This window comes from Chelonia mydas, chromosome 2 (assembly GCF_015237465.2).
Source record: "Chelonia mydas isolate rCheMyd1 chromosome 2, rCheMyd1.pri.v2, whole genome shotgun sequence".
Taxonomy (NCBI): domain Eukaryota; kingdom Metazoa; phylum Chordata; order Testudines; family Cheloniidae; genus Chelonia; species Chelonia mydas.
The window spans coordinates 180,121,293-180,148,062 of record NC_057850.1 but is presented as its reverse complement, the minus strand read 5'-3'; the positions used below and the strand labels follow the sequence as shown (position 1 = coordinate 180,148,062).

At 39.2% G+C, this 26,770-nt stretch overlaps 2 protein-coding genes across 2 annotated transcripts in view; one reads left to right on the top strand and one right to left on the bottom strand.

The window, feature by feature from the left end:
* Positions 1-16,854, top strand: part of LOC102931826 (cartilage associated protein) — a 39,787-nt gene extending 22,933 nt beyond the window's left edge. The window contains exons 6-7 of the mRNA XM_027819602.3: positions 31-114; positions 8,568-16,854. Coding sequence (XP_027675403.2) covers positions 31-114; positions 8,568-8,627 — 144 coding nt within the window. The 3' untranslated portion in view covers positions 8,628-16,854. The remainder of the gene's footprint in view (positions 1-30; positions 115-8,567) is intronic.
* SUSD5 (sushi domain containing 5) overlaps positions 16,028-26,770 on the bottom strand; it is a 73,533-nt gene continuing 62,790 nt past the window's right edge. Inside the window, exon 5 of the mRNA XM_043540717.1 lies at positions 16,028-20,915. Coding sequence (XP_043396652.1) covers positions 19,642-20,915 — 1,274 coding nt within the window. The 3' untranslated portion in view covers positions 16,028-19,641. The remainder of the gene's footprint in view (positions 20,916-26,770) is intronic.

Genomic DNA, 26,770 nt, shown 5'->3' with positions numbered 1-26,770 from the left:
AAAATAATCTGGACATTTTTGTTCTGATAGGAAGCAGTTCGATATTATAACATAACCACACTTCAGACAGAAATGTACGAATTTGCAAAGCAGCATATAATGGATGATGATGAGGTGAGTGTTTGAGCACTGACAGTATAGTAATATATACCACTAGTGACACTAAAATAAATGTGATATGTGACATATTTATAAGGTATCATAGATATAATTCTGTAGCATGCATAGGATATGACAAAATGCTCTTTTGTAAAGAACATAATTATCCAGATTATCATAGTGTTCTTTGATAAGTGAAAATAGAAAAAGACCCAGAAAATCTAGTGTGTATATATGTATCTTTTTAAATAATATGGGAAAGTAACACTGTTGACACATGTAGAAGTTATATATGTTCAGCAAACAAAAATGACTTTAAGATTTTCTGCTCTTCAAAACAGGAGCACCAGGGGGCACAAAAATGGTGCTTGTCAGTGGCGGATTAATAATTTTGCCGCCTCTAGGCCCTGAAATAATTGCCGCCCACTTCCCGGCAGCTCCCCACCCCAGCTCGCTTCTGCCTCCTCTCCTGAGCACGCCGCCGGGTCCTGCTTCTCCACGCTCCCTACCAGCACTTGTGCGCAAAACAGCTTCACATAGCTGGGAGGGAGGGGGGAAGAGGCGGGAACGCGGCATGCTCAGGGGAGGAGGCGGGGCCGGGGCGGGGATTTGAGGAAGGGGACCAATAGGGGCAGGGAGGGGGTGGTGTTGGGGTGGGGACTTTGGGGAAGGGGGAAGGGGTGGAGTTGGGGCTGGGCCGGGGGGGCATGAGCACTCACCACTGCCAGGGGAAGTTGGTGCCTCTGGCTGCTCTTACAAATTTGCCACCCTAGGCCAAGGCCTTGTCGGCCTAGGCGTTAATACGCCGCTGGTGCTTGTATATCTAAACTTGACATTTTCTTAGTCTTTTTTAATCTACTTAAAACTAGATTTAAAAATTATTATTCTAATTTTTGTCTAGAAATAACCACTTTTTAAAATTTAACTTTTCTTCAGCAGATAGTCCTGTTATCCTTGCTAATTCTTATTACACCATTAAATTTTGGTCATTGAGTCTTATTTCTTAATTGCTTAGAGTTCATGAACAAATGATACATAATTGACTACTATGAGGTATGAAATTATTTATGTTTTTTTCTTCAGTGCAGGAAAAATGGCTAAATTGTTGAGAGACCAATTTTTTCTTCCCCACAGCTGGAATTAAAGTATAAATCATGTGTTTAAAGAAAATACTCTTCAGGCAGAAAGGATATGTTTGTTTTAATTTTCTGTTAAAGTTAGGGAACGGCCCACTGATGGCATCAAAATAAATGCAGTGTATAAAACATTTGGCCTAGGATTAGGTTGAAACCTATCGTATAACTAGGATAAATATTCCTTGCAATGACCACTGTTAGGGTGTGCCCTCATTAGAACTGAAAATGGAGGGAAGGTGTTCCATTTTATAAAATGAAATTGTTACCTTGTGATTTTGACTGTGTGTGACACAAAGGAAAGAATAAATATTTCACATCTTAGAAGCAATGCCACCTATATGAGTGACCTAAAAACCTGTACTAGAAGTAAAGCTCCATTCCAACATTAGACTGTAGAAAGCTTGAAAAGACTGCCCAGAAGATGTCTATTGCAGGGGTTCTCAAACTGGGGGTCACGACCCCTCAGGTGGTCGTGAGGTTGTTACATGTGGGGTCCTAAGTTGTCAGCCTCTCTCCCAAACCCCACTTTTCCTCCAGTATTTATAATGGTATTAAATATATAAAAAAGTGTTTTTAATTTATAAGCGGGGGGATCACACTTAGAGGCTTGCTATGTGAAAGGGGTCACCAGTACAAAAGTTTGAGAACCACTGTTCTATTGTGATCTAACTCTGTGATGTGTTCTTGGTAAGGCTCTCTATAGGGTTAAGTTTAGGTAAGATTTAGAGATCTTGCTTGGTTAATATATTATTTCAAAAGGTATTTTTCCTGTATCTGTAGAGTGTTTTTGGTTTTCGCAGAGATTGCAAACATTTGGGCACTTTTTACGTTTCCCAGCTGACTTGTAAAATACTGTACTTAACCCATAAAGTTTAATGTTGGACATAAAAATAAATTTCTTTTGTAATTTCTCTCTCGCTTTGCATCTGCTATTATAACTGAAAGGAAGGGTAATGAAGGAGGTGGGGAACCATTCCACCATGATGGTCTTCAAGGTGTGTTTTTAGAGCAGAAATTATGGAGACAAACTATCGCCCTAGGCACAGTACATAGAATAAATGGGAGTGAATAGTTGTTGACTGTTGTTCCTTGAATTCGTTCAGTAATGTAATATATTCATTAAATTTTCCCCCAAAACTTTATGCTTTAAAAGGGCCAATTTCACAAAGCTGGATAAACAATTGTGAGGTAAATCAGCTGGGAGGAAGAATATGAGCTGAAAAATGTGAGTGATAATTGGAAATTGATTAAGAGCACTTTACTAGATGCTCAAAAAGCTTCAGTAAAGGAAGAAGGCCATATTAGAAAACCAGCCTTGTTTAGAGGAGAAGTGAAGGCAGCTATTAAAAAAAAAAAAATGGAAGAAAGGGGAAGTTGATAGTAATGAATATAAATCAAGCTAGGAATTTTAGAAAATTGATAATGGATACAAAAGGACACAAGGAGAAATCTACGGCCAGTTGAGTTAAAGACAATAGGAGGAGTTTTTAAAGTATATCAGGAACAAAAAGAATCCGCATAGTAGTACTGACCATTGCTAGATGGAAATGATAGAATTATCAATAATAACGCAGAAAAGGCAGAAGTGTTCAATAAATATTTTTCTATTTGGGAAAAAAAAAAAGATGATGCAGTTTATATGACTGATGATAGTAACACTCTTTCCGTTCAGAAAGATGTTGAACAGCAACCGATAAACTTAGACATTTTAAAATCAGCAGGTTCATATAACTTGCATCCAAGAGTTTTAAAAGAGCTGACTGAGGAGCTCGCTGGATCATTAATGTTGATTTTCAATAAGTCTTGGACATTGGGGAAGATCCAGAAGACTGGAAAAATGCTAATGTTGTGCCAGTATTTTAAAAAGGGTAGACCCTGGTAATTATAGGCGTGTCAGTCTAACATTGATCCTGGGCAGGAAAATGGAGCAGCTGATATGGGAATCGATTAATTAAGAATTAAAGAAGGGTAATATAATTAATGTCCATCAATATGGGTTTATGGAAAATGCATCTTGTCAAACTAATTTGAAATCTGAGATTGCAAGTTTGGTTGATAAAGGCAAGTGTTGATTTAATGTCCTTAGACTTCGGTAAGGCATTTGACTTTGTATCGCACAATGTTTTGATTAAAAAACCTAGAACAGTATAAAATTAATGTGGCATACAATAAATGGATTAAAAGATGGTTGATAGTTTTCAAAATGTAATTATAAATAGGAAATCCTCATCAAGCAGGTGCATTTCTAGTGGGGTCCAATAGGGATCAGCCCTACACTATTTAACATTTTTATCAATGTCCAGAAGAAAACATAAAAATAATCACAGATAAAGTTTGTCAGGTGACACAAAAACTGGGGGAGTGGTAAATAACATAGAGGACAGGTCACTGATTCAAGGGATATGGATCTCTTGAGAAGCTGGGCAGAAGCAAACGGTGTTTTGATGTCACTAAATGTAAATGTATACATTTGGGAACAAAGGATGTAGGTCATATTACTGGATAGGGGACTCCTGGGAAGCTGGACTCTGAAAAAGATTTGAGGGTCATGGTGGATAATCAGCTGAACATGTGACGCTATGGCCAAAAGGGCTAATGCAACCCCAGGATGCATAAACAGGGGAATCTCGAGTAGGAGTAGGTAGGTTATTTTACCCCTCTGTATTTGGCACTGGTGCAACCGCTGCTGAAATACTGTGTACAGTTCTGGTGCCCACAGTTCAAGAGGGACATTGATAAATTGGAGAGGTTTCAGAGAAGAGCCAGAAGAATGATTGAAGGATTATAAAACATGCCTTATAGTGATAGACTCGAGGAGCTCAATCTATTTATCTTAAAGAAAAAGTTAAGGGGCGACTTGATCACAGATCTCATGTACCAACATGGGGAACAAATAGTCAATAATGGGCTTGTCGAAGTAGGAGAGAAAGATATAACATGATCCAGTGGCTGGAAGTTGAACTAGATAAATTCAGACTGGAAATAATGGGTACATTTTTAACAGTAAAGGTAATTAACCATTGGAACAACTTATCAAGGGTCATGGTGGATTCTTCATCACTGGCAATTTTAAAATCAAGATTGGATGTTTTTTCTAAAAGATCTGCTCTAGGAACTTACTTTGGGAAGTTCTGTTGCCTGTGCTGATGATCAAAATGGTCCCTTCTGCCCCTGACATCTGTGAATCCAAAAACAGTGAATGACCTTTTTCTGGTTGCATTTGGGTTCTGTAGGAGGTGGTCAGGCCAATCTTTGTTGGCAGGTGCAGTAGGGCCTTAGTTTAAACTCTTAGTGGGCATTACATTTTGGGTAAAAACCAGCACCATCAAGAGCCATGTGATCTCTGAAGATCACTTCAAAGATGTCTTCCCCCGCTATCCCCAAATAAATAAATACATCCTCATTGTACAACATGGGCCATCACTCCCCTCCTTCCATGGTTGACCGGGAAACCCTTCAGTTTTTTCCCTTATAGATTTTGAGGAACCGACAGGGGGCCAAGGCCATCCACATGAAGTCCATTTGCTTTTGCATTGGTTCTGGCCTCTACTGGTTTACCCCTTATGTCCCTGGCTACCAGGAGCTCTCCCTGGTCACTGCTGCTTCTGAGATCCCCAGAAGGGATCATATGGAAAAGATAAAACAGCATTTCTGCCTGTCAAGGGGAGGGTTATGTTTTCTTCCAACCCCTCCAGTCACCACTTCTCCACCTACGCAGATTCTAGGACAGAGGCTGCAAGGTCTAGAGAAAGGGAGATGGTGCGGTACAGGTGACTGAACCCATCTTCCATGCCAGGAGGAGTTGATTTGCATGTGGGGAGTCCCCTCTGTGCACAGGTCTCTGGGAGGATCCAGGCCAAAGAATTTGTTTGCAAACAGTCTGTTTTTAAAGAAAATATCTGGTCAGGACAGATGCAAGGCCTGTGGTGCTCCATGTCTTGCCCACCTGATTAAGGATGGCTGGGATGGGAGTGAGGAAGTCCTTAAAAAAAGAGAACTTGGAAACAAGCAGGCTGGGAAAGTTCAAAAACTTCACCCAGTATCAACAGGACAGTTTATTCTATACAAACATTGTAAAGAAGAAGACAACATTAAATAGGGATGTGTTACAGGAAAAATCGTTATATTAAAAATTGAGCTGGGGGAACGAATCTTCCTTTTGCGCTTGTCCATCTGTTTCATTTGGAAGTGTCTTATAACATGGATCACATCTCTGTGAAGTGTACTGGACCAAGCTTGCTCTCTTTATAGTGAGCTATAAGCCACCAACCCCTTACTGTAACCTCGGAAGAAAACCACTTCATCAGTCCTTGAGTGAATGATTCCCAGCCAAAGGGATTAATAGGGTGTAGGCCTCTTCCTAGATGGACTGTGCTCTTTCTCTCAAATCGTTTAGCTCTTTATTTAGATTCTGCAGTGCTCTCCTGTCCAAAACAAAGCACGTCTTAAATCCTAGTAGTAAAGCAAGTGCGAACATGTTGTTTTGTTTAACAATATAATGCAATAGTTAGAGGCCTGAATATGCACTAATAATTTTTGCATATGTCACTACAAGAAATACTGCCTCATTCATGTTACTTTTTTAATGCTTTTCCACAAGGAAATGAAAACCTCTGTTTCAAATATTTTATGTACTTGGAGTGACAGAAAATATTAACACCAACTTGCTACAAAGTACTTTCTTTTCTTTAAAAAAGATTACTTATTATATATTGTTGTTGAGTTTTCCACAGTAAAGATACAAATACATTATGTAGTGTTGTCATTCCAAAGATTTGGGCCTTAACTTCTCTGTGCCTCAGTTTCCATATTGAGGATGATAATGCTCACGCCATAAGGGTGTTGTGGGGCTTTATTTATTCACATTTATAAAGTATCTTGAGGTCCACAAATGGTAGGCTCTACAGAAGTGCAAATTATTATTTTTAACAAAGAATAACCAGTTCCTTGCTATGCAGAGATGTGTTTAATGCCCTTTTCCATAACCCCAAACTGCTTGCCTACAGAAAGACAAATAGAGAATATAAAAGAACTGGCAATGTTTGTTTCTTGCACCTTTATTGACTTGGATACTTATATGTTTCAAGTGAGCGAAATGCAAAATAAACTGTCATCCTTCAGAAGCTGCTGAAATCACTTCACAGTTTGCTTAAATGCCAACAAAGCTGTAAGAAGGAACTGTGAATTTGGGAATAGGAGCAGCAGTTATTCCAGCTAGCTGTCATCCCACTTTTGGAGGTTTTTTTGTCCTTAGTAATTCACACTTCTGAAGAACTTGATATTTTTTTAATCCTGGCCACAGTGACTATTGCATTAAAAATAAACAGAACCTCTTTCTGCTTTAAATTCCTTTCACTGACCACAGAGGATATAATGCCCTTTTCCCATCTGTACGGAAGATTGCAGCAATATCCAGGCTCAGAAACAAACTTGGGTGTGCTGTGTGCCCAATGAATAAATTCCCAGACAGAAACTTGGTTAAAATCTAGTTAAGGTTTTAAACTATTATTTTGTAGTACCATAATTTAGCATGACACTTCACAGAGACAAGGAAAAACAGTCCCTGCCCCAAACAGTTTGAAGTTTACATCTGACAAACTAGAAAATGAACATAGTGAACAAAGAATGGGAATACAAAAAAGAGAGAGGAGAATTCAAATAAATGTGTTGAAAACAAATCTTATAAATTCTGATTTTTAAAAACTGAGAATGAGGCACAGCCGGTTAGAATTTTTCCAGTTCATTGTTTTTCTGTTGGAAAATGTCATTAATCAAAACCATGTTCCACAGGAATGTGTAAATTTCAACAAAATTTCATTTTTGGGGGAGAGGGTGGAAATTGAAACTAAATGTTTCAACCTGATCAGAACAAAGTGTTCAGATTTTTCATTTCAAAATAACATTTTGTTTAGAAACTTATTTAAAATTTTAAATACAAAATAAAAAAATAAAATAAGTCAAAATCAAATTGTTTTGATTGTCCCAAAATTGTTTTTATTTATTTATTGGAAATTTCATTTTATGGGAAATTTCAACTTTTTCATTCTGATTCGGAATATTTTTTTCTAAAAATAAGTTGGAATTTCCCACCTAACAGAAATTCCAATATTGGACCAGCTCTAGCAGGTAGGTAAAAAGAAGAGTAGGTCGTGCAGGAACAAAGGTCAGTGGTGGAAAACAAGGCAAGAGAAGTAGGGGAGGAGGAGCAGCATATGAGAATCCTTGATGCGTCTGTCTAAATTTAATGGATATTTTAATGCATCCTTAAAGAACATTCTGCTGCATTTTTAATCTGAGTTTCCCAAGGGTGTGTCTGCACTGCTGCTGGGAGGATGCTTTCCAGTGCACGTAGAGACAGACAGACTAGCTCCGCTCAAGGTAGTGCACTAAAAATAGCAGTCCATCAGCAGCTTGGAGTAGACACCTGAGTAGAAACCCACCTGGACCCCTTAAGTACCCACTCAGGCAGCTAGTCCAAACCGCCACCCATGCTACACTGCCTTCACTGCTATTTTTAGTATGCTAGTGTGAGCAGAGCTAGTGCCTGACTGTCAGCCTGTGCTGGGAAGCACCCTCTCAGCAGCTGTGTAGACATATCCCAGGTGTGTTTAACTACAAAAAACTATTTATGAAAACTTGCTGTGAACTGTAATATGTACTTCTGATAAGGTCTATATTTTGCTGTAATTATAGACCAAGTGTAAAAACAACATATGTTAACTGAAAAACAAGACAGCACAGTATTCTAATCAATGATTTAGCATGGAGGGGTTTGTAACCTTTCTGAACCCAAGTGGTTTGGTTGGCAGAGCTTCTAATTCCACTAGGCTTTTGAAATTTGTTACCTCTGCCAAGATCTGAGCTTTTTTCCTAAAGTCCAAAGATTGATATAACTGTAAAATTAACTACCCATCTTTCCAAAAACTATTAAGCACATGCCTAACTTTAGTCATGCGAGTAGTTCTGTTGAAGTCAGTGGAATTACTCATATTTAAAATTAAGTTTATGCTTAAGTATTTTGCTCAATCAGGACCTTAATGAGTAAACTAATCTGGATCTGTCAGTGGACTACTCAGGGTCCTGAGTTTGTAAAATCTGGCACATAACTATGGAGTCATTACTGCAGCCATGTGCTCTACACTTAAATAGGCTATCTCATTACTTTTGAAGGCTCTTTGCACTATCTTAAGCAAATGAAAGGTACTATATAAAATCAGTCTGTTCTTGACAACTTCTGCTACAATCTAATTCTAGGATAAGATGTAAAGCCTTTTCCATCCATTTCACTGTAAGTAATTAACATGTGTCCTGCTATCTTTTAATCTCTCTTAGGGTGAAGTTGTGGAATTCCTTGATGAACTCCTTGAAGTGGATGAAAACAGTGAATCCTGATGAACAAAAACAAGGCATAGTTTTTAAAAAATAAAGACCCACTGTTGTGCCTTCATATCATCATTTGTAGCTCAGGATAGAGATACCTCAAATCTGTATCTTTAACCTCAGTCAAATGTCATGAGTCTTTCCTGTGAGATCACTGCTACACTGCACTGATCTTTTCATGAGTGTGGTTTTTCATTGTATGCTCTCAAAGTTGAGCCATATGTGGTATAATCTTGTGTTTGATTTCTTTAAAATGGTACTTTAAAGAAAGAAAGCTATTCAGATGCTCTCACCTGTCACTGAGCCTCCTTCAGTCTGCTCAGCTAAATTGTAATAGCTTGGCTAAATTCTGAAGAGGTTTTGCCAGAATATGGACCAAGCAATTGAATAGGGCATACCAACTCTCCAGATTTTCTGAGGCATGTAATGGTATTTTGTATATGGCTTTCCCCATGATGAGTAACAAACTTACACTAAATTTCAGTGAATCAGAAGATGCTAATGCATCAAACAGACTGCTCCATAATTTAGATTGTAAACTTTTTGGGCAAAGACTCTCCTTTTGTTCTGTTTGTACAATCCCTAGTAGAGTGGGGTCTGGGTCCATACCTAGCGTTCCCAGGCAATATGGTAATAATAAAAAAATAACTGAAATGTGCCTTGTTTAACTGACTTAGCTAGTTAGAGAGACAAGGTGGGTGAGGTAGTATTTTTTTTATTTTAATAAAATATATTACCTCACCCACCTTGTCTGTAATATCCTGGGACTGACTGGGCTACAACTACACTGACTTAACTAATGGCCTTTTAAAAACTGCTCTGAGAAGTTCCTTCTGTCAGCAGTTTTGATCTGTCTTGAAAATTGCACTAGATTCGATGGTATGAAGCAGGAGATCAGTCAGAATTAATGCAATAAGTAGTTAAATTTCTCTGTCTCAATTTTTGCTCCTTTAGGGCCCAATTCTGCATACCTCTGCTCTCACAAGTAGTCCTTGTCCATGTGAGTAGTTTCACTGAATTGAAATGGTTCTTCTTGTGTGAGTAAGAGCTAATCAGGTAAAATATGGTTTTTGTATTCTCTCATCTAGATAAGGGTTTTCAGGCTCTTTAGTTTGATGGGCAATGTTCATATTTTCATACCCAAAAGGAAGTAGAGATAAAGGTATCTGTTTGAAGAACCATTTATCTTAATAAAGAGCAAACTTGAGATGTAATCATAATCCCTGTACCCATTGTTGATGGTAGATGGGATGTGATCATGAAGAATACATCTATACCAACTTTTGACCATAGGTGGGAGGACTATTTGGGAGACTGAACTCCTGTCTTTTTCACTAGTGTATTTTCCTTGTTATGTTTATGATCCTGCCCTATAAATAAATATTTTGAAGACCATGAAAAATATTGTATTTAAAGATAATAGGTGAAATCCTGGCCCCATTGAAGTCAATGGCAAAAGTCCTATTGACTTCAGTGAAGCCAGGATATTAGGTCTTTCTTTAAGGGCTAGAACCTGCAAGTGCTTGAGATCTACTTACTTCAGTGGGAGTCATGGGCATTCAGCCCCTTTCATGGCTGAGCCCTAACTCAGCTATGGAGTTCCAGTATGTGCTGGTAAATTTGGAGAAGCATGGTCAGTAAAAATAACTTGAACCCTGCTATTTAGCTGAACAGTCATTACTGCACATTTACCAGCTATACGCTAGCTCCAAGCTGTATCAGGAATAAAAAAGGAAATCCACAGTTGAGGAATCATTTTTAGATTGTCCTGCAATCCCTAGTCATAAAAAAACAAAAACAAAAAAACCAAACCCTTAAAATATAACCAAAGATGTATAGGGTCAGATTCTGTCTGCTGTTTCTCTTGCTTTTCTACAAGAACATTTAGTTTGCTGCAATCTGGGGAGTGAATCCCCATACTAATCTGCTGCAGGTTAATTGTTGTTTGGACCCTGCTGACCTGCATTAACAGTTAGTTAATGCACGTTGATATAGTCTCATTTCAAAGAAGACTCAATCAAAGTTGATCAGCAGGGTCCACATGAACAGTTAGTTCACAGCAGGCTGGCGAAGTAGATTCATACCCCAGTTTGTTGCTAAATGTTCTTTTAAGCAATCCCTTAATCCCAATTTAATCCACTGAAGTCAATGGACCAAGTTCTCTTTTGTGTTACACAGTTGTATATCCAGCGTAATATTCCCATTAATTTCAGTGCAGCTACCCTTGTAAAGAGAGCAGAATTTGGCCCACTCTTTGCCTGGATGCTTTAGCATATGTGGAATGTTTCAGATTTCCATACACTTCTTCTTGTGCTTCACAATGTTAGGGTTTATTTATTGTATGTTTATGCATGAATTTAACTCTGCTTTTAAAATATGTAGCAGCTTATTATAAGCTAATTTTCATTCCACACTAAAATATACCCCTCGTGGTATATGAGTGCCTGTACCCTACTGGGATATTTTATCTCCTAGAGAATTTATGTATGCTTACTACAAGATCTTGAGGAGAGGCTACTACTCTGGAGTTATCTCGTATCCCCTGACTCTCAAAGATGTATGGAAGGAGAGTTTCCAATCTCTCCTATTAGAAACTTGATATCCAAGGTTAAAGTCATCTGCCCAAATGTCTTCTCCTCAGTGAGATTCTCAGCCTCTCCTTCAGAAATCACATGTGAGTCATATGGGGCTGTTCTGGGATAGATACTTCCATGCATGTTGTCTTGTTCTTGTTAATTATGTTTTCAGTTCTTCTGCCCCTCTTGTTGTTGTCTTTTCGTAAACCTACATTGTGAGGTCAGTGGAGCATGAACTGTCTTCCTGTTACTTGTTTGTATAATGCCTGGCACAGTGAGCCTTAATCTTTGAGTGGAGCCTCTAGGTGCTACTGTAATACAAAAATAAATAAATAATAAAGTGCCTTAAAGACCTCTTCAGGAATGGATGCCCACAATTTGACTTACTGGGACTGACTTTTCCAGTTTTATTTGCATCTAAGTTATCATTTTGGTCTTTTTCCCTTTAGCTTTCCCCACAATTTGTTTGTTTATGATGTACATCTTTAGTTCTATCTATGGGTAGGGCTACGATTATGTCACGGAATCCGTGACTTCCAGAGACCTCTGTGACATTTTCTGCCCCGGGGCTAGACTGCTGTCAGCAGGCAACAGCTCTCTCTCTCAGAGGCCCCCAGCAGCTCCCACTCGCTGCGGGAGGCTGGGCTCGCCGCAGCTGCCCAGCCACAGCAGGAGGCAGGAGCTCCCCTGCAGCTGCCCAGTCATGGCGGGCAGCAGGGAACCCTGCAGCAGTCCAGCCACAGTGGGGGACTCCTCCACAGCAGCCCAGCCACGCGGGCGGGGATTAGACCCTCCTCCCTCCCCATTTTGTCCTGAATACTTTTAGTAAAAATCACAGGTCACGGGCAATAAACAACAATTCATGGAAGCTTGTGACCTGTCCCTAATTTTTACTAAAAATATCCATGACAAAATCTGAGCCTTATCTATGAGTGTTGTTCTATACCGTAAACTAGGTATGTAAAAATGCATGTACCCTTCTAAAATGGCAGTGATCTGTTTTCATTTTGTTCATGTGCATTTTTATGACTTTAGTAATTTCCACTACATATGGTCTCAAGCCAGTTCAATTTTAACAAGTACAGGGAGTTCTCAAGCTCCGGCTCTTTTCTAATGAGAAATAGCTGCTCTTCCAGTCCTTTAGTATTTAATGCAGCTTTTTTCAGCATTCTCATGTTCTTTCAAATGATCTTTCTTCTGCTGCTATTGGTAAATGCCAACACTGTGTTACTGCAATAAATCTGTGCATTTCTTCTTGGGGTCAGGAGGTGGGCAGGGCAGTGCCCCCTCCCTCCACTCCTGCTCTCAACAAAAAAAAAAAAATTCCTGCAAGTGCCTTTGTCCTAGCAGCTTCTGCCTAGTTGGTGAGATTTTGGTGTTTTATCTTCATTTTCTTTTAATATTTATTCAAGGCTTATTTTATACTCCATTCCTTCTCTTGGACTGCATCTCATTCAAGCTACTGTGTACATGTGGCAGTTTTGACAGAATTGTGTTCCATACCACTTTAACATGTGGCATTGGTGCATATAGCCATCTTGCACCTCATCTTACCACCCATATGTGGGCATAACTCAACTGACCTCTGTGGTGGTCTTGCCTGTGACAGAACTGTAGTATCGAGCCTTTTATAATTGCTTGCTTTTTCTAATAACCCAGCAAGATATTTGGATAACTGCTCTTAGTCTCTCTGAGCCACCTCCTGCTGCCCACAAGCAGTTATGTAATAGCCTGTTGCAGATTACACAAATAATAATGTAGTCAGCATTTACTGGTGAACGCTGAATGAAACTGATCCCAGAGGGTATGGTTAGCACCAGGCCTTCTGCCCCACTTAAGCTCTATGTTAAGATCTTATGATGGACAGAGGGCTTTGCACAGGCCTTTTGCAGGATAGTGAGTTTCCTGGAAGTTTTAGCTCAAATTGGGTCACAGACTTTGGCTTTCACAGTCTAGTTCCCAATGGGTATTTGTCCACATGTCTAAACTATCAGACAGTTGGGTATAGTGACAATCTCTGTTAATCTGTAGACTGTGAATCAGGACTGGACTATTAGCAGTATTGCAAGTTGGGAGTGAATTTATTTGGCAGAGCTGTATTGAGTATTCTAGCATGAACTCTTTCTAGCTACTACAGTGCCTCACTTGCTTCTAAGTAACTTACTTTCATAAGCTTCAACATTCATTCAAATAAAATAGATAATAGTGGTGGTGGTTTCTTGTATTGTTCAAACATTAGAGTAGTTATGTTCTGAAAAGCTACTATACAGTGGCATAATGGATTTCATATTTATTGTGTCTCAATGATTTCTGTATTAAATATGTTCAGTTTAGAAGGAAAAAACCTTTTTCTAACTGTCAGTTCCTGCAAATTCAACCTGGAATCTGAAAGTTAAGCTGGGTTCTTTCTCTCACACTGCCAGCAATAAAGATTCTGCCATGAAACCTTAATTATTAATTCTGTTGGGCAATTCAGAGGCAAAACAGAATCCAGTTCTCTCCCTTTCTCTCTCCCCCTGAGCTGTATTGCTTTGCAATGCTACCAAGACTAAAAAATTAATTAATAATTAAAGCAGATGTGATTCTGAATATCTCTGGGGAAATACTTCTGACTAAGAGGGTGCCATTTTTACATACATGTTTTACAGAATAGAACCACACTCATAGATATAACTAAAGATGTGCCTCAGAAACAAACTATTCCTTTATTCCTTCTAAAACCATATTAGAACATTCTGTTTTAAATGGCTTACCCCATTGCTGTAACTAACCTCCATTGCATATCCCTGCATTCAAGAAAGTTAATATTGGTGGATATTGACAGCAAAGGCGAACACAGGAAATCTGTCCCTTTAAAGGGGTTACATTAAAAAGAGATTTTTAATAACCTGCACTTCTTACAGCTCTAAATACTGAGTTGCAAACAGACAAAGATGTGTTGGACTGTAAATGTACTCATGTTTATGATGGCTGCAATGGAGGGTAAACAGTTGCCTGCATATGCCAGCTACTATGGAAATATGTTTTTTAAGTTCTAATGTGGGCTGTAAACCAAAACTACTTCAGTTCAGAAAAAAATTCAATACTTAAACTGTGGAGAGAAGTAGCTGATGCCAGAGAAAACATACTCATTTAATAATGTTTGAACATAGAGCTGTGATGCAGTTTGCAGCAGGGCAGTGAGAAAAACCCACAACTAATCCTTCATTGCTGCTGTCTGAACTTTTGGTTGTCTGCCATCCTTTAAACAGCGACTTCTTTTTTCTGGTGACTCAGTGCGTGAATGACCTAGTGTGGAGAGTTTAAGCTACATACAAAAAGAGATGTTAGTAAGAAATAGCCAAAAGTTTTGTAAATCAGACTACACACACCAGCAGATCGGGTTTTTGTATCTTAACTCCTCTTCAGTGCCTAGAGAAAAATGTAATAAATGGAGACTTTTTTTAAAGGAAATATTAAATTGCTTAGACTCTCCTCCCCCTCTCCTCTCTAAAAGCGTTTGGTGATATATGGAAACAAAATTCTGTTGAGTTCTTGGTTTTTAAAGCTTATAAATGCTAACCTTTGGGTAGAAGTTTCTTTGATTATTTTTGACCTCCTCCCTACCCCCTTTAATATAGCTTTTGGATTGGTGTGTTTAAATGGCATTAAGTGATTAATATGATTAATTTTTACATTTGGAAAGCCATGGAATTTTTACTTATTTTAAAATAATGGGATTATGGGCGTCAGAGCTGTAACTGCATATAACTACTGTTTTAAAATTAGCTTTGTTCCTATGTGTCAGTCTCTCTACCATTTATCTGCAAAAAGTGTTGGGACATTTATTTGCAGTCTGGAGCATAATCCTGTAAAATGACGAGTCATATATTTGCCTCATCAGTTTTTGTCTTAACTATTTTAACATGATCTTCCATTGATAGCACCATGTTGTTTCTTAGCATTACAAATTAGTGAATATGTAAATCCAGGTCTATACAGTTTAAAAACTGATGCAGTTTATCAATCCATCATCCCTAGCAAGAAGCCCATAAAAATCTCTCTGTAGATATGGGTACATATTGGGGGATTCCTACTACTCCATGAAGCTGTGCAATGAGGTAAATAATGTGTTGTGACATGGTCAGTAAATGTTAAGACTACTACAGAAAGAGAGTCCAGAGATCGGGGTTTTTTTACATGTTTGTTTAGGGGAGGAGAGAGCATGACCCTTTCTACTAAAGAGACTGATCCCACAAACCTTGCCAGAACTAGGGTTTGCTCCTGTGAGGAACCTCATTAATTTCAGTGGAACACCTCAAAGTATTCACCTCTCTTCCTGGTGGTAAATATTTTCAGGATAACTCCCAAACAGTAGAGGCAAGCTGTTTTTTGTAGAATGGAGGACAAGAAGTAGATCTCAGAGGCTATGTCTACACTGCAAAGAAAAGCCTGTAGCTCTTGAGTCTCAGAGCCCAGGTCAATTTACTCGTCTTCACAGAGCTTGGTCTGCTGGGTTAAAAATAGCAGGGTAGATGTTCCAACTCCCGCTGGAGCCCAGGATCTGAGACCCTCCCCCCTCACCAGGTTTCAGAGCCCAGGCTCCAGCCCAAGTGGGAACGTCTGCACTTCACCCTGAGCCCCGATGAATTGACCCAGGCTCTGAGACTTGTTGCTGCAGGTTTTTCTTTGCAGTGTGGACATACCCTTTTAGAGTCTAAAGATAAGGGAGGGCGGGGGATTGATTTATAGGCCATCTATTCAGTTTCCCTCCCAGTTTCCCTCGTGTAAATCTTCTAGTGTTTTGTCCAATCTAGTTTTAAAATGTCAAATTGTAGAGCTTCCTTTAAGGAAGACACTACAGCAATGGTCACATATGAAGACAGATTGCTCTGCCAGCTACCAGATATCACTGTCATTGTTTTTCCTGATATTCCACCTCAATTTTCCCTGTCTTAATTTCAGCCCATTGCTGCTAGTTATACACTTTTACTATGCTAAGTAATTCTTCCCCTCACTTTTGCCTTTTCATCCTTCCAGTATTTGTATTTATTATGCTCTCCACACCCTGCCTTAGTTGATCAGCCAAGCTACACATGAGAGGAGAGTTTGATTTCCCCTTCTCCTCCCCTTCCCCTACCCCCCGCCCCCCATTATTTTGGTCAGTGTCTCTCTGGTAATTAAGTACCCACAAGTGCAAACAGCATTCTAGTTCAGGATGTAAATTTCAGGAGGAAAAGCCATTCTGCTGAATGGAATCGGGCTGATGACCTGGACTTAACACTTTTTGACTAATTCTAATATCAAAATATCTGCTCCAAGAAATCCCTGATAGATAGACCAGTATTTCCTCTACAAACAAATTTGTTTAGTCAGTTATTTGAACAACACCACACACTGCCACCCTTCTCCTCCCTGCGTTTGTAGATACCTCAGAGTACTATGTTAATGTACATTTTGTTCCTTGTCATGAATAACAAGCATCTGAGAGTCTCACAAGAGCCCCATGCAGTTTACGTTTGTAACTTTATTTGTGTATGATTTTTACATCATGTACGTTTCCTGACACTAACAGTATTGACTTTGTTTACTTAGCTTGTTGAGCTGTACTTCATTCAAATAACACTATGCAAAACTGTAACACTGATTTGGTAATTTAAGATTAAAAAAAGTTTAAAAATGTATGTTTTTTGCATTTATTTTGCAGTATATTTCCACACAGATAACACAGTATGTTTTAGTTGAGTTAACAGACTCCATAAAGTTACTTAGTGCTAAATCCATTGTTTAAAAAAAGTTACCTCATAAAAATATTTTACAACTGTAATCCTAGGTTATTTCATATTCTAGAACACATTAAAATCATGCAGTATAACAGGAAACACACTATTTACACAGTTTCTGTTCTTGCTGTCTATATCCAGGCAACAATACTCAACTCCTCTTGCTCTCTATAAAGTCATATTCTTTCACAAAATGTGTAGCTATATTTTTAAAATCCTGTTTTTAATTTTTGTTACCAGTATATAGGGGTTGAATTACCCAAGATGGGGCCAAAATTACTCAGAATATACACCACTGTAACTGAAGACAGAATTTGGTCCTATATGATCTCCACTGATTAATCTTTCAATATTTCACCGTTTTCCCCCCTTTTTCTTCATGCTTTGATCTATTGAATAACTTGAGTATTTTGGCTGAGACTGCACTGTAGGGAGTAGAAGACAAGCTCATTTGTGACCTGCAGATTATTCATAGTTACGAGTACTACTTTTGTCATTAGGACAAGTAAGAACAAACAGTAAGATTTTTTCATTCCTAAATAAGCAAAATTATTCCAGGGATGATAGAAACCATATTCTATCTCCCTCACTCCCATATTTATTCTTAACAATTCTAAATAGGATGTTATGTTGGAAGAGCCTCCATGTTTGCAATAACTGAAACAACATTGAATCTAAAAGGCAAGAGTTTTCATTGTAACAATTAGGCAAGGTCTTTCTTGCCTAGGTTTGTTTTTATACTTCAAACCAAAATAAGCAGTTTTTATGAACGTATGTATCTCCCACTGTTCCACATAATCTCTTTGACCACTTTCTACTCCCCTTCAGTTCATCAGAGAATAAAAGCATAAGAATGGCCATACTGGGTCAGACCAGTGGTCCGTCTAGCCCAGCATTCTGTCTTCTGTCAGTGGCCAGTGCTGGATACTTCAGAGGGAATGAACAGAACAGGGCAATTATTGAATTGTCCAGTCCTAGCTACCGGCAGTCAGGGGTTTAGGGACACCTAAAGCACAGGGTTGCCTCCCTGACCATCTTGGCTAATAGCCACTGATGGACCTTTTCTCCATGAACTTATCTCATTCTTTGTTGAACAGTTATTCTTTTGGTCTCCACAGTATCACCTAGCAATGAGTTCCATAGGTTGACTGTGCATTGTGCAAAGAAGTACTCTGCTGTCTCGTAATTTCATTGGGAGATCCCTGGTTTTCGTGTTATATAAAGGGGGTAAATAACACTTACTTTCTCCACACCATTCAGGATTTTATAGACCTCTAACATCTCCCACCTTACTCCTCTCTTTTCTAAGATGACTAGTCCTCGTCTTTTTAATCTCTCCTCATCTGGAAGTTGTTCCATACTCCTAATAATTTTTGTTGCCCTTCTCCATGCTTTTTCCAATTGTAATATTTTTTTTGAGATGGGGTGCCTAGAACTGCACACAGTATTCTAGGTATTGGAGTACCATAGATTTATATCATGACATTATTTTTCTGTCTTATTATCTATCCCTTTCCTAATGGTACCTAATATTGTTAGCTTTTTTGACTGCTGCTGCACATTGAACAGAAGTTTTTCAGAGGACCATCCGTGATGACCCCAAGATCTTTTTTTTTTTTTTTAACATATTTGAATATACAAGTGTACTTCAGTCATCCCATAGAATAATGTGGCAAATATATTTTACATAACGTTTTTAATTCATACGTTATAGACTGTGTATTTAAATTCAACATCTGGATCAGTTGGTCTTAAAGCACTGTTCCTCAGAAGAACAAATTACTTTTGATGTATTTTCCTGCCAAGGGCTTTATTCCTGTCTGACTCCTTGATGAGTAAGGGGCTACTCATAACACCTGAAAGGAGGAGTGCAATGATTATCACAGTGTTTACTTATTTTAAAGGAAGAATGGAGTTTTCTAGTATTTGTATTATCTCAATTCCAGTGAGAAAGCATTACTTCCACAAAAAAAAGATTAATATAAAAAAAGGCACTTCTTTCCTAAGGTTAAAACAACACCCCCCAACCCCAAAGTATCCTAATGTCCTACATGTTTGGTTAATGTGCTTCAAGAAAATTTCACAACACTGAAGAAAAGTACCTTAGTGATCATCTCTCCAAATGCAATATCACCCATTACATTAACATACTGTACCAAATATTTTTCCTCACATGATAAGCCATGTAATCATTGGTTTTGGTCTACCCTGACAAATTTGGTTAGTTCTAAAAGAAATAACAAATGTCAACATATGTGGTAGCTCAAAGAGAGACTTTTGACCCCCATCTCTTTTGTTTCATTGAGAGTAAAGCAGAAAGGTCTGACCAGTCCCACCATTGGTTTGTAACCAGACAATGTCATAGACAAAGAATTTGCTTTTATTAATTAATACGAGCAAAATGTAAATGTTGAATGATCTCCAGTTGCGCTACCAAACACATTCTTTTTTGCTGAGATCTCCAAAAAGACCCTTGTGGTAAAAATGTACAGTTTCTTTAACACTGAAATGTCAAGATATATTAAGTTGTTATTTCAAACAGCTGAACTTCCTTCTGTCCCACACAGGTTTTTTTGTTTGGTTTTTTTTTTTTTGCCCCCTGTTTCCTGCACTGATGGATTTTAGTGTCCACCATTCGTGTGACTTTTTTTCTTGCTTTGTAGTGTCTGCCCAAAAACAGGTAGCAGGTTAGACTTTCTGCATTTCAATCTGCTGGTGGTGATGGGGATGTCTAGCCTGACCTTTTCCATTCAATTTATATACAGAACTCTTCTGTTGCCGTTTTTTGAAACACCACACTGCCAGTATAGATGCAAACAGTAATAAACATAGAACAATCACAGTGATAGCTATCATGGGACCTTTACTTGGGCTAGGACAATCCTCTCCTACACAAGGTTCAGAAGTGGGGAGAAGTTTTTCTCCTGTGCCATAAGTGAGATTTTCTTGCTCAAGTAATTCATTAGACAATGAGTCAGAAAAGACATCCCGAGTTGGTGTAGTGGTTGCTGCTTGTGTTGGGTACGCTGTTGTTTTTTCTGCCTCTGGATATGGAATGTGGTCAATGGGACTGACCGTTGTAGAGGTTTTCAATGTAGCAGTTTTCAAGGTGGGGTGGTCATGCTGTGTAGTTGTTGTAGTAGACTCCTGAGTCACAAATCCCAAAGATGTAGTTGGGTGATACCTGATCACATCCTCAGAGCCCTTGCTAGCACTCACGTTCTCGGGAGCACTTGTTGGTGTTAGTACTAATGGTACTTCTTTGATCCCATAATCACGTATCCTTGTTGGGGCTGCCATGATCTGTGTTAAGTCCTTGTCTGGAGCTGGATTACTGTTGCCTGCTTTTCTAACTTCAACATGGTTTGGTTGATCAGTTGTAAGGATAATGTCATCTTCTGTTCCCATCGATCCATCAACCTTATCCTCCTCTTCGTCATCCTCCACTGCTTCCTGAGTTACAGGGTAACCATCTAACCAGGATTCATCAGTATTGGTGACTGTATCTTTCATTGCCTTTGTATCATTGTTCACAAGAACAGGTCCAATGGGGAAATCCTTGCTGTCATAAATCATTTTGTTGCCTGGTTCATTATAGATGGTTTTCACTCCAATGTGGTTGTTGCCATCAGAAAATTGTGTTTTAGTGGCATCGTTTGTGTCTTTGTCAGATTCAGGCTCATTGAAAGACTCTGCAGGGAACCAAAACAAGTGTTTTTGGCTCAGCAGTGACACAGGTGATTCAGTTGATGCCTTGCTTCCTTTCTCAGTAGAATCTATATCCTGAGTAACATCTTTGCTGCTTCCAACTCTTTCTGCCTCTGTATCTTTAGGGTGGGAAAACTCCTGCTCTTGTTCCTCCACCCCTTCCTCTTCGCCATGCTCTTCCTCATGCTCAGCCACAGGCATCGATCTGTCGTCGGGAAAATTATCTTCATAGTCAATGTGTGCCTCAGTTTCATCTGAAAAAGTTTTTTAAAAAAGTTTAATTTGGTAGAAAAAACACTGGGCTCCTGGAATGAGGATTTGTTGTTATGCTTTGAATTAAGTGTTGTGCAGTGGTGTCCTTTAAAACATGGCTTACCATATTTTACATGTAGTTCTGCCTTTCCTTGAAATATAAGTGGTCACCACAACTCTGATATATTATAGCAAGTTATATACAGTGTGGATAATGTTGCTACAATTTTAACTTTAAATTTACTGACTTTCCAACACTCTTAAAAAAACACACACAATTTATTATGCCCCCAGTTAAAGTTGCATACATGTTTCCACTCTAAAGAGCCTTTTCAGTTGCTTATAATTTTATCAAGTGTTCACCTTTTGGACTGTTTTCCAACTCTGATCCCTGAGGGCAACATTTTTTAAAGTTTGAGCAAAACAGTTCAGCCATTTTCAAGCAGAGGGGAAAATGGGAGGAAAAGAGACTGTTCTGCTTTTGTTTCAAAAGTTTCAAATTTTTAAAAATAGTCCTAAATATTTACAGGAAAATATTCCCTGGAACACATGCCTTCCAGTGGTCTGGTGAAAATTAATTTTTATTTGCCCAATTTATGAAGGTTTAAATATATGTGTGTATATAATGTCATCTATTATGCACAATTTTTATCATATTTTTTTAATGATGTCCCAGTGTTCCACTGACACTGTGCTTGTGCATATGTGAATGGATAGGAATTTCTCATCCATATGTGATCAGGAAATTGACTGATATATACATGCAAAGAGGTAAAGTTAAGGTTTACAGGCATTTCCTGATCCCTGAGTGTTTTACTTTGAAGCCTTACACTGCCAACATTGATATTTCAATTAAATGTTCTCTTAGTGTTGGGGTTTAATATTACCAACCATAATACCTCTTTAAAGCTTTTTTCTGGGAACTATATTCCATTGTCAATCATTCCCAATGATTAGCACTGCCAAATTTATAAAAGTGAAACTTGATGCTGTTTTTATACCAAATATCAACAAGACAAAGGGATGGTGTTGAAATCCTGGGCCTATTGAAGTCAATCGGAGTTTTGACATTGACTTCTAAAGGGCCAGGATTTCACTTTGAATCTCTAATGCTAGACCACCGTATGCAACAAAAAGTATATAACTGCTGATTGTGTAAAAACAGCTTGCTCTTATCAAGGTATTCTTCAAGGAAAGACTAAAACAATTTCTAGAATACATTGCTAAAAATCTACTTTCGAAGAGGTGTAGTATTTGATGTATTTGACCTGAAGGGTCAAACTAAGTCTTGACTATTGAAGTCAATGGGAGTGTGCCTCAAAAAGGACTATCAGATTAGGCCCTATAAACACAGAGGAATGATATTGCCACTGAAATACAGTCAGCTCTTTAGTGGAAGGGTAGCAGCCCTGGGGCCCTTTGCATTCTGCACAATAACAGAGTAGGGGAAATTCTGGCTAGGGATACACAGGGAAACCTTTGATCTTCTGATATGTGCCATGGGATTTTGTCCATGCAGAGCAGACAGGACCTCAGTTTTGAAAGGTCTCATCTGGAAAACACTCACTGTATGTGATATGGAGCTGTATTTATGCACCTCAGAAGAATGAAAGGCTTGCCTGCTGGGATATAAAACTATGGTGCCAGGTATTTAAATACTGATACCTAGAATTCAGAATAATACCCTCAGCCATCAACATTTGGACTACACATCTATTTCAATAAATAGATTGTTACCAAGAGGGCTGCTGGAACAATTTTTACTGTGGGGGTGCTGAGAGCCATTGAACCAGACTAAAGCTTGTATATAATGGAAACCACTTCAATCCAGGAGGTGCTGCAGCACCCCCAGCACTCCTAGTTCCAGCATCTATGGTTACCAAAGAACAATCAAGTGCAGTATGGGGGAAATAACATCATTTTTGCGTTTGATATAGAGACACTCCCCCAGCCCTTTCATCCCCACTACTCATTGCACAACAGCCTGAAATAATCAAGGCTTACAACACTAAACAAAAGTTTCAATTAAAGACAAAAAATAGAAGACTGCATTACTATTTATATTTCTGCTGTTATCTGAGAAATAATTACAGTCCCATGAAAATTTTGCTATCTAGGCAGGATGCCCGATTTTGAGCTCACATCAGTTTTACTCAATTGAAAGTAGATGCAATTGCTCCTGGTTCGTGCTGGCATACAAGCCTGGAAAATAAACTGAATCAGAAAAACCAGAGACTGTTTAACCTTCAGTGGAGATATTGAAGCAATGAACCTGAGCCTAGCGAGAGGCAGGAAAGAAATCACTAACAGGAAACTTTCAATGCATCAGTCTATAATGTACAAAGTCTTGTGTTTTTACTGTCTTGTTATAGGCTAACAATTTAGGGTGAGATTCTTGACTGGGGCCTCTCTCAGATTCTGAGTGACAGTGGGCTCCATCCCTGGTCCCAAAGCATGTAAGAGAGCTGCACCCTTGTGCTGACTTACACTATGAGGGTAACGTGTAGCTTCACTCTCCCGAACCCCTTCCCCCAACACGCTCCCTGCTTCCCCTTATAACAAAGGGTTAGGCTGTGTCTGGTGTAGGAAGCACATACACCAGCAGAGAATTTTCCCCAGACAGAGAAACTTCTCCAATGGCCCTCTCTGGTCAGTTGAAAACATGGGAAAACTTCCATGCGATGCAAAGTGGATTTAGCAGACAGGAGAATTCAGCCCTTTGAAGCACAAACATTTCTGGTAGGACACAAATTCCTCTAACTATTCATAAAAATGTGCTCGTGCAGTCTTTCATATCTTAACTGGTATTTGGAAGATTACCAGAATATTTAATCAACAGGTTTGTAAAATAAAATCACATATAAACTGTCAACAAAATATAAAACAGCTACAACATGCCAGCCTCGATGCCTTAATTCCCTTCTCCCACTCATGAATTTTACCACAGTGCCCTCTGGAAAGAATGCCTCACGCCAGCTTGCTAAGTCACCACCTCCTACTTATTCAAATCCCTCCTAAAAAATCTCTGTGTGATGCCTGTTACAACTTGGCCCAGTCATCCTCTGTAAGTAGACCCAACATGCTTCTAAGTCACTGTAGACTGCACAATCCAACTGCAGTGAGGATGAGGGGCAGCGAGCGACAGAGGGAGGCAGGAAGATGGAGTGAGTGGGCTGGGGCCTCGGAGAAGGGGCAGGGCAAGGGTGTTCGGTTTTGTTCAGTCAGAAAGTTGGCAACCCTACAACTGCCCAGACCCTGGAACCAGAACCTCAGACCTTCTGAGCCCCCTAGGCCTGTCTACACAGCGTTTTGGAGCATGTGGGAATGCGCCTCCTAGCCCAGAGACTCATGCTGGGTGCTCTAAAAGTAGCTGCATTGACGGCACTTTGAAGTTGCAGGTTGGGATGGAGTTCTGAAGCCTAGCAGGGTTACCAGTTTTGGTTGGATGTATTCCTGGAAATTTCATCACATGACATAATCTTTAATTCTTGGAGACTCCAGGACAATCCTGGAGGGTTGGCAACCCTTAAGCGTAGGGAAGGGTGTGGGCTTTAGAGCCTAAGCTCTACCCCAGCACTAAACTTCAAAACGTTGTCTATGCAGCTACTTTTAGAGGCCCGCTTATCTGAGTCTGTCAATGCAGGTTCTCAGGTTTGCTCCCAGGGGATCCAAAATGCTGTGTAGACTTCCTCCTTTTTGCCTACACATGCTCCCCCACAACCCCAGAGATCCACTCTGACTTCTAGTTTAATTCTTTTGGGGAAAGTGTGGTAGGAAGGCAAGGAACACAGAATTTATTAGGTTTCAGAGTAGCAGCCATGTTAGTCTGTATCCGCAAAAAGAACAGGAGTACTTGTGGCACCTTAGAGACTAACAAATTTATAAGGGAATTTCTTAACCTGTTCTTAAAAAGCACTAGAGATTAACAGATTTTTGCAAAATAAAAGTCCTGAGATGCAGCTCCTGCTCCACCCCGGTCTGATCTCACCCATTCTGTGAGGCAGAGCAGGTCTTGTCAGTGTTTCAGGCTAGGCAGAGTCCTTCCTGCCTTCTCTCTCTCTTTCCAGCCCAGTCTGCTGGCCCATGGAGATAGATGGCTCTGATTCACACAGAGAGAGAAGCACTTCCACACAAACCATCTCTTTCTGCAATGTGCTCCACTGGCATGCTTGATCGCTTTATGTCCCCGTGTTCTTGTGATATGAAACAGGGCAAATAGGAGCACACAGTTTACCTTGTCTGCCATTAATTATTTTGTAAGCCTGTATTGCCTCTCACTCATCTCTTCTCTAAACAGTCCCAATCTCTCTTCATATGGAAATTTTTACAAGTGTCTAATCAGTCTTCACACCTGGCTCTGAAAGCCTTCTATTTCTAAAATATCCCTTTTGAGATAGGGTGACCACAGTAATCCAGGTGAGGTGAGGGTGTAACATTGATTTTATATGTTGGTGTTTAACCAACCCATCTCCCACCCTCTCCATACTCTCTCTCTCTCTCTCTTTTTCTGTGTGTGGTGTAGCATCATTATCTGTTTTTCAGAAAGGAAGTTCTTCAGGCCAGGAGCTTTATTTTGTGTATTGAACAGCACAGATCACTTTGTCAATGCTAAATAATAGTAATAAATGGCCTTGCTACATAAAGTGAAATTCTGTCTTTTCAGAATCTCTTTTGAAATACATTTTCTGTTCTTTAGAAGGATTTTCCTACTGAAATATCTAAGTCAAGTAATAGCATGAGCTCTTGATAAAATGTTGGTCTCCTATCAAGTACCCAGAATTTGTTCTCTTTGGGCCCAGTTGCAGCACTGTAAATTGCCAGTGTAGACAAGCCCTTAAATAATCATTGTGGTCCAGGTTGTAAAGCTGCTATAGCATATTCTCATATGCAGTGTCTGGTGTTTGTACAGTTTATAGCAAAGAAGACTATATACATAACTAATGTTAGCTTAGGGGATGCCAGAATGAAAGGATCTATTAATCTCTTTAAACATCAAAGGAAGCATTGCCCTGAAGCTTTGGCCTCACATAGTCCTGGATTGCTTCCCGTAGTAGTAGTAGTAGTAGCCCATTCTTTCTTCTTGGTTTTAGACCTCTAGATGAGGCCTGCATTTGGTATTTAGCAAGTTAATGTTATGAGGACAGCCTTTTTAGCAGCTGTGGGCCCTATGTTGCAGGCACTGGTAGCTTACTTTTTACACTCAGTTTTGCCCACTACCTAAGCACTTTTTGGAGCTTTCTACCTTCCAGGTTATAGGATCATAACTGAAGACTAGTGACCAAAGTGTCACTATGTCCACCCCTTATTTAAACAGCTGTAGCCTTTATTTACTTGCATTTAAACCAATTACCAGCTCGTTTTAAAGTGGCTGTATCTTTCCTTTTAGGCAGACTTGGCTTTAAAAATGCTCGTATTGAAAAGCATTGGTCCAAGATCCAAGTCTTTTTTTATTCAGAGTCCCAAACGCCTGCCCCCCACATTACTGCTGGGGACTCAGGGACTAATTAAAGTAAGGGACTACTTAATGTGACTAAGGATAGCAGAATCTCACCCTATGGAAATCATAATAATTAATAGCTTCCATTTCTACACGGTACCTTTAATCTAAATCTCAAATTGATTTCCAAACATTAATGAGTTAATTAAGTCTCTTACAATCCTTCTGAAATGGGTATAGTGATATCTGTTTGACAGGTGATCATGCTGTGGTATAGAGCTGTGAAGTGATTTGTCTAGGGCCACAAACTGAGTGAGTGCAGAGCTGAAAACAGGAACCAAGGATAGCAATATTTTTTGACAGGCCTGTGAAATATTTTGCCTGTGAGATAATACCACCCTGTTCCCCCTACACACACAC